Source organism: Vigna angularis, chromosome 6 (genome assembly GCF_016808095.1).
Source record: "Vigna angularis cultivar LongXiaoDou No.4 chromosome 6, ASM1680809v1, whole genome shotgun sequence".
Lineage (NCBI taxonomy): Eukaryota > Viridiplantae > Streptophyta > Magnoliopsida > Fabales > Fabaceae > Vigna > Vigna angularis.
In genome coordinates this window covers 31,631,936-31,640,747 of record NC_068975.1, presented here as the reverse complement: position 1 = coordinate 31,640,747, position 8,812 = coordinate 31,631,936, and the positions used below count along the sequence as shown (strand labels likewise).

Here is an 8,812-nt window from a genome sequence, read left to right as displayed (position 1 = left end):
CCCTTGTAATCGATTACCAGGGCAGAAATTGGCAAAATATGCTTATGAAGCTCATCTAACTTACATTAAAGCACCTAAATGACATTTTTTCTCAATAATTCAATGACTTAACATGTTCCTACACCATACACACTAGACACATGCACTTGTAATCGCTTACATAGAAGCTGTAATCGATTACCAGGTTAAAATTGCATTTTTGTACTGAAAGTTGATTTGCGTTACCCAAATGTGACAATTGCACTCCCCATGATTGTTTTTTGTTTGTTGTGAGTGTCTTTTTAAGATATTGTCAATGGAGGACCCTTGTTGGTCATGGTTGATGGTTTTCACAACTTGTAGTGTGAAGTTTGGTAAGTCTTCTGTGTAGGGAAGACCCATCCTGGGTGGTCTTAGCAACGCAGGTTAGGTCCTGCACCATACACACTGGAGACATGCACTTGTAATCGCTTACAGAAAGGCTGTAATTGATTACCATGTTAAATTTGCAGTTTTGTACTAAAAGTTGATCTGTGCTACCCAAGTGTGACAACCGCGCTCCCCATGATTGTATTTTTTGTTTGTTATGAGTGTTTTTAAGATTTTATGAATGAAGGACCCCTGTTGGTCATGGTTGATGGTTTCTACAACTTCTAATGTGAAGTTTGGTAATGAATCAATGGTGTGTGCGAAAAAGCCCAAACCTTGGTGATACCAACCTCGATGGTGTGTGCGAAAAAACCCAAACCTTGGGAGAAATATCGCCAACCACAATGGGAGACAAAAGCCAAATACTTACACAACCACGAAAATGTCGTCAACGACAAGGCACGCCAAAATCAACAAAATTCCAAAACGAGGGATATATACCGCCAACGAGCCCATAGTCACACCATCAAAATATGGGGAAATGGATAAAGAGAGAGACAAAATCCTCGACAGTGACCAAATGACCCAAGAAACGAAGTAAGAAAAGTCGAACTCAAACTCAAAGGGGAGAGAGAAACAACATTTCAATGGTGGACAAAGAGTGAAGAAAAGCGACGAACGAAGAGAACCGAAACGGTGGAGAGAGATGGATGCTTCAATGGTAGAGAGAGATGGAAGCTTCAATGGTGGAGAGAAAGTTGAGAAAACCAAACTGCAAAAAGAGTGAATCTGAAAAAATAAACTGACAAAAGGAGTTTCTATCCAAATTCATACCAAAATTGCCCTTCTGAACAAATTTCATCTTTCTAAAAAAACCTTTTAAAACCAATCAATGAAACAAGGCCACGTGGCGTTGTCAAAAAGTTGGCAAAATAGCGTTGTTGAACAAACGTTTTCCATTTCTTTACAATCCCTCCCAAACGGACCCAATGCTTGCCTCACACTCTTAGTCATGCACACCTCACTTTCTAAACGCCACTCCATCATTGATAATAATAATAATAATGTTTTGGATGTGGGTCGACTTACTCTAAACACCTTCACAATTTCTCTTTAAGCCTCATTCGGTTGTTTTCTTGATTCTTTCTCTTCGTTCCGTCGGTATGGAGGTGTACTTGTCAAAGGTTCTTGGATGCTAAAGTTAGTATGTTATCCGTTCGGTAGCTCAATATAATAGTAATAAATGTATAGTAAATGCAATCTCCATACCTCTTACCTTTTGATATGTATTTATAGTTTTCGTCGTGGATTTAGGATTAGTGAAACCCAATCCCAGCCCAATACATTTAATTATTATTTACCTTAATAATTAATACATTTAGCCAATCCATTCGGTCTTGTTGATTATGGAATAATTTTATGGTTATCCGACCCATACAGTATAAATAATAATAATAATTTGTAAAAATATTAAAGTTTATTTATATAAAAGGACAATATAACAAATTACTTTAATCATATAGTTTATTGATAACACAATATGTTATAGCAAACCTCCTTATTATAAAAATTTCAATAAGCCAACGGAAATAAAGTCAAGAGTATGATTGGCGCGGCTTGTCTCATGATAAAGGAAAGACCTTATAACATTGTTTAAAATAAACTTCCCCCTTAGATGCACACTGCCTTGGAAGAAAACAAGAAAGGAAAGAGTTTTAATGTACAAGTTTATTTATTCACAAATTGTATTTCTTTCGTACATTGACCTTTCATAAACATTTTATAATAGTAAAATATTAACATCTAGTCATTCTTAATTGTAAAGTAAAATCACTAATCATAAATTCATCGAATACTGATTGTATTATCTTATACACAACTTGAATATTGACTTGCAACTGATTAGGTTTGATAGATTTTTTTTTTCTTGGTGTTAAGAATCTGGCTTATCTTAAGTGGGACAACCAAATGTATGAGCTCAAATTGATTTAATTTTTCCTAACATTACCCCCTTTAAATTGAGTTTGAATCATTTTAAGCATTTTTTAAACTTGTAAAATAGTTCAACTTTTACTGACTTGTTAAAACTATTTGCAATTTGATCTTTGGTTTTGATCCCTATTTCTTTTTCTTTTGTCAACTCTTGAATCCAAAGAAATTAAATACCAATGTGTTTGGAATATGTCTCTGAAATACTATGCTTTTTTTTTCGTAACAAAATTGTGAACTTGTTGACGAAAAATATTTTTGTGACTTACTTGAAGCTATACTTTCTAAATTACTCTTACACATATTACTTGAGTTGCAAAATTAGTTGTTATGTATTCTTCTTTAATGCTGTAACTATATTTACTTTTGTAAGACCATAATATTGCACTAAGATAAAATAAAATGTGCATCCTAACCTACTCTTTTTTTTATGCATCTCTTGTCCAATTACTAAATTCGTATCAAAAAGCTTAAAATCATTATTTTTAGTATAAAAAAATTCAGTCAAAGTTCCTTTAATATATCTCGAAATTCTTTTTACACCCAGCAAATGACATGCATGTGAGTCTCCATGAATATACTAATAATTCCAACTCTAAATAAAATAATAGGTCAAACAACACGATAATTGAGGTTTCCCCATCACTTTCTCTTGACAAATTAAACCCCTCTTCAACTGTTGTAGAACCTGGCCTTGAAATTTCCATTTTCAAATTTCAACATATCTAAGGTATGCTTATTACTTTAAGATGTACTGTTACTGGTAGTTACTAAACTATCAACATTCACTTGTTAAATAAAATATATTGAGGTAAGAAGATCGAAAAATAACATTACCAATTTTAACATGTAAAACCTCTAAAGTAAAATAAAAATAACAAGACTTTATCTAAAAACAAATCCCCACACTTACTCCATAATTAGATCCTAAACAAAAGTGAGAATACAATATTTCTTCTCTCCACATTACAATATTTCACTGTATCACATCAATTTTAAAATTTATCTACAATTTTAAATCCAAAACAAACAAATATTGTATAATAAGACTTATGGTCTTAAAGTTTATATTATGTCAATATACTATCATGAAATTTTTTATAATACTTAAATTATAAATTTATTATTATCGGGAATGTAAGTCTTGAGAAACCTTTACTAACTATAGAAACTCTTTTTAAAAGAGGTGCTCTTCTTTATGTGCAAACAATGGGCTCTTATACTTCAAATGAATGGTCGTAACTATCAAGATATCCGTCTGATTTTTCTAGAATTATGTGTTACATTATAGAAAAAACCAACCACTACCCATTTTCGAAAAATTATTTCTGCCACCATCTTCAGAGTTCATTGTCATTAATAATATACTTTGGTCCTCTCTTTACCATATATTGATTGTTAAAATGCTACCATACCAACTACAAAGATCAGGTGAAGATGAAAGAGTGCTTGATGTTATTTGATATAATAAGATCCAACCTATTAATTATAATATACAAGTTTTTCTATAAATCACTTCCTTGATGCAACTTCAAAAAGAAAAAAAAAAGAAAAATCGGAATTATTGTTGATTCCTTTTCTTTTTTTAAAAAGATTTACCGTTTGCTTAATAAAATTAAAAGTTCTTATATCATCACTACACACTTGGCTATTAGAGAATGGTACCATTGAGCTGTGAACAAATTGACATTATTAGTGTAAAATAACTTCCAACGTCATACTTGTAACATAGTTTGAAGCATCTAAATCTGACACACATTCCTTTTTTAATCTTTTTTATATGCAGTTTGAACTTTGAAGCATCTAACATATGATGCAAAGCATAAAGAACTGAGAAATTAAAATAAGAAACACAAAAGTCACATTTACACCATTCAAGAAGCAAGCATACATAGCAGAGTCCCAACATGGCCACAGCTTAATAAGAGCCCCACTACCCCCGACAGACATATGTTAATGTGTGTAATACATATGGGGAGGGATTAGGATAATGTTAATAATATATATACAACCATAGCTTTAGGCCCATTTTGATTGCAAAGGTATACAAACTATAAGCTGATGATGGTAGCAAATATTCAATATAACGAGGTAGTTTCAGTTTTTTTTAACACGAGAAAAAAAAAATAAGACAAGTACTGTTGCCATTGTGCGAGACACAAGAATTCTCTATGCTGCTTCAGCAAACCCGACTCTCTGCTGACCATAATCAAAGATGGTGTGATAGGGCCCCATGAAGATATCTCCAAGGATCCTGCGTTTATGATGCCATGCGTAATGAAGTGAGAATCATATCAAACGCATCACAATAAAAAGGAAAATGCTACAGTGTGCGTTTCAAGCAAATTAAAGTTTAATGTACCATAGAGGGCCACGAGGAGGAGGCACATCCATAGCAATGAAGCCACTGATGCATTGGGCTTGAGGACCTTCTCCCACCTTCAGTATATACTGAAGAAACCAAATACAAAACTGAATCAGGGAGACAAAATACATGAAACATGGCAATCATTCATTCATACAAATTGCACTATTAAGTGTAATTATCACTATTGTAGCAGTTTAAAACTCTGCTTCTCTATGCTTTAGTTCTGCCTGCTGCTCCACCTTCTATTTTATTCTAATTTTATTTTAACCAATTTATAAAGCAGCAAATAGAAAATATTATTCAACCAACAAATTCAAAAGGTCATTTGGTCTTTCTGGATAAGGTTTCTTTGTTTGATTTAAACCCTTGTGATTCATCCCATTATTTCAGTAGTGAAATGTTATTGCAAATTGAGGACTTTTCAAAGCAGAATTTAGCTTCACAAACTTAGTTTATCTTTTCTAGTTCGTTCTTCTTTACCTACAACAATTAAATTCCTTTTTCTAGTTACAAACTCTTACACAAAATTAAGCACAGTCAATGATCAGTCATTGCAAAAGTAACTAAAAACTAATATGTTCTGAAACTATACCTCATTTGGGGAAAGGTCAAAAACTTTTCCACCAATAGTAAAGGAAACAATAGGCATTGAAGAGATTTGTCCACAATCAACAGATGATTGTCCCATTGGGCTGGGCAACTTATCACAAAGCTGAAATATTATCACCAAATGGCATTAAGCATTAACGCTGGAATCAAATGCAGGATTTGAGTACTCAAAGAACAGAATTAAGACTAACTCACCCCATTGACATAATCTATTATCTGATCTTCTGTCTGGTTCTGCCTCAGCTGGTTTTGAATCCAAATAACAGCCATCTCACATGTTGAACAAGCAGCACCCCGAATGCCACCAGATGATTCTCTTTTGTCCTTATCCAAAACACTCTCAATGCCCATGCTAGAGGAAAAATAGGAACCCCTTAGTAAAATGCCAATCAGAGAAAATTAAATATACTAGTCTCTGAGCTAATGAGATGGTTTATCTTTGGGGCATACCTAACAGAACGAGTCCCATCAAAGGAACACAATCCAATCTGTGAGCAGATCTTTTTAGGCTTTTCCTATAGGATCAAGAGAAAACCATAAGAAAACTCATTCTAAAGGATAACCACATCACAATACCATCAACCAAGATACGCAAGGGATGAATTAAAAATGATACTTACTTCAGCCAAGAGCAATTCCAAGATTGTTTGTCCATACTGTTCGACAACAGACTTGCACTCTTTGCTTACAACTCCAGATGCTCCGATTGCTTGATTTATCTCAGTAATTATAGTCTACAGTGACAAAAACCATGTAAGACATTTTTTCATTTGTATTGTTAAAAGGGCAATCAGAAAAACGGGCCTCAGTCTACAAATTTTAGACCCGGCCATCAGTTAAAAGCATCCTTTAAAAATTACCAAATCATGAAACTCTAAATGGAAATGAAAATCTATATAGCAGCCTGCATTTACAAGCTTTTATTCATACCGTTGGACCAGCCAACAAAGAAGTTCCAGAGTCCGCAATGGCAGAACAGTCACTAGCACAGAACCCTGGAGGACATATGATAAATAAAGTCAGTACCAATGAAATTCAAAACTGAACCATTTATGGCAGTGCTATCAATATCATGCCATAGAAGAAACAAATAGCTATTTCGGCTAACTTGTTTTCTACGTACCAGTGGGTTTACCGGCAATGAGCACCTCTCCCATGTCAAACTGTTCAGGAGAAAAAGTTAACAAAGAAAAACTATTGTAAACAAAACAAAAACACGTGTTGCATAAGCTATGCTGGATAAATACTGTTATGAGTCTCTGTTTTGCTTTGCTACAAATTCAAGTATGGGAGTTCAGCAAGATTTAAGGGCAACATTAGGAGATATACAGTATAGAAATATAAAAACAAAAACAATAAAGTGCTAAGATTACAATGTTATGCATGAACTAAAATGTACTTGAGTGATAGGTATTGGGTACAAAACCATGTATACCAGTTAATACCGGTATATAGGTAAAACCAGGTATGCCAACTATTTAAGGTTACTATACATCAGAAAGAACAAGTATACTATAAAAACAAATATGTTGATACTGACCTGCCAATATCCTTTTCTTGTCACTGGCACATAAGTATGTTTGCCCCTGTAGTGAGCAGAATCAGCACCACCAAAAACAATCTCACCCCCATTCTCTTCTTCTGGTTTACGATTTAACCAAAAGGAAAATACTGGATTCTTTACAAGACCTTGTTCAACCATATTGTACCTATGACATGAATATGCCTCATAATGACAACGAAAATAAAAATAATAACAGAAATGATAGCTTAAAGTTAAAATGTGAACTCATACCACACTGGAACAGCATTTCCCACTGAGATCTCTTGAAATCCAAGTCCTAGTATACCATCAAACTTAGCTGCCACAAATGTAACTCCAGGTTCTCTAGTTGCTTCAATAAATGCCTAATGGAAAATGAAGAGTAATATATATTAATTGATGATTAATCAACATATTATGAAAGAAGCCAACACAACTGACATCATACTATGTTGGTGTGAAGGAAAAGAAAAAGAAAATAGGGAGTGATAATCAACATTACCTGGTTATTTACAACTACGTCTCCAACTCTGACATTGTCATTGCTAAAGAAACCAGAAATACTTCCACTACCGTATTGAATTGCAGCAGAAGTCCCTAAATAACAGGATGACAAACCCGAGTTTAGAATAAGGACAACATCTTGGCATCACTTCTTTAAAAGTCAAGCTACCAAAAGTAAAAGAAAAATGACATTTGACTTCGTAAGTTATGAATTATGTTATGCAATCCAAATTAGATATATTCAAGAAAAAAAAAATAACTTCTAAACACTGCTATTGCCAATAATTTTAAAAAAATTGTAATGCTTTGTGTAATTCTTTGAGGTGAAAAGGCTCGACGGTAGAAAACTCTCAATTAGATCCTTTATATGATAGAGGCACGGTATTCAGACCACCCCCCTCCAAAACCGATTTTTAATCGTCTGAAAGGTTACGTAGTTTTTTGTCTAGAAATTACATAAATCTTGAGAATCAATCAGATAGAAACTTCACAAGATAATCAAACACTTGCACAACGCATTGTCGAATTAAAGAACTACAAACCCTCCATAAATTCTGAACAAAAAAAAAAGAAAGGTAAAGCCTCATAATCAGAAAGGGAAAAAAATGAGACAAACCATTTTCCTTGTAGGTACTGGATTGGCTGGACTTGTACTTAGCATGCGTGTAACATGCAAGCTGCACCGTCATGCAAAACATCAGGATTAACAAGTTTCCATAAAAAAGGAGAAAAGAACGGACACGCCTTCATATGACGGTTACGAAAAACAAGCTCACCGAGAGGTAACATTTAGAAGACGGCACCCACAAATTAGAGCTACCGGTGTCAAAAATCACAGTGAACGTCTGAGGAGGGGTACCAATGGCTATTTCACCATAGTACTGAGCATCCAAGTAGTTCTTCAACGCAACAATATCGGCGCCGTCAGCACCAAGAAGAATGTTCGGAAGAACGTTCTTTCTCAATTCCTTAAACCGCATAAAGTCATCGCCGTCCAATTTGATCTTTCTCAGTCCAATCCGGCGCAAGCCATCGTTGGGTGCAGACGACGCCAGAGAAAACAAGAGGGCCCACAGACAGAAACAGAAGACGATCACATTTGACATGCTTCCCATTTTCAATACCTGTTCAACCATAATGAAACCGAAAAAGTTACGATAGTGAGGACAAGAGTGCAGATGTTTCATAAAACGCATCGATTAAAAATAGTAATAAGATGGAAGATGAGAGAAAACAGAGACAGATGAGATATGGAACAATGCATGCATGCAAAAAGTGAAAAGAAGATGAAGAATGGGATTACCAAAGGAAACGAAAGCAGAGGAAGAATTAATGGAATTGAAATGAGGAAGAGAAGGAGAATTTAAAGGTGGGAAGAAGAGAAAGTGAGTATCTGGTTCTGGGTGGCAGTGTGGTGGGGCCAGCTGAGGTTTTAAGCTAATCTCGTACTC

The 8,812-nt window shown here is 34.5% G+C and overlaps 1 protein-coding gene across 1 annotated transcript; it reads right to left on the bottom strand.

Annotated features, from left to right (window-relative positions):
* Positions 1–4,175: 4,175 nt before the first annotated feature.
* Positions 4,176–8,812, bottom strand: LOC108340923 (aspartic proteinase A1). The gene is made up of 14 exons (XM_017578488.2): positions 8,665–8,812; positions 8,138–8,485; positions 7,978–8,038; positions 7,360–7,454; positions 7,110–7,222; positions 6,855–7,023; positions 6,438–6,477; positions 6,245–6,309; positions 5,935–6,048; positions 5,765–5,829; positions 5,510–5,666; positions 5,298–5,417; positions 4,700–4,788; positions 4,176–4,591 (listed from the first exon to the last, which is right to left on the bottom strand). Exons 2-14 carry the CDS (start codon positions 8,474–8,476, stop codon positions 4,507–4,509), a joined length of 1,512 nt encoding a protein of 503 aa, XP_017433977.1. The 5' UTR covers positions 8,477–8,485; positions 8,665–8,812; the 3' UTR covers positions 4,176–4,506.

Coding starts and splice junctions, on each gene's coding strand:
- LOC108340923 (XM_017578488.2), bottom strand. CDS start 8,476: ATGGGAAGCATGTCAAATGTGATCGTCTTCTGTTTCTGTCTGTGGGCC. Junction 8,039..8,137: donor CTTCTAAATGTTACCTCTCG/GTGAGCTTGTTT, acceptor ATGACGGTGCAG/CTTGCATGTTACACGCATGC. Junction 7,455..7,977: donor CAGTACCTACAAGGAAAATG/GTTTGTCTCATT, acceptor CCTGTTATTTAG/GGACTTCTGCTGCAATTCAA.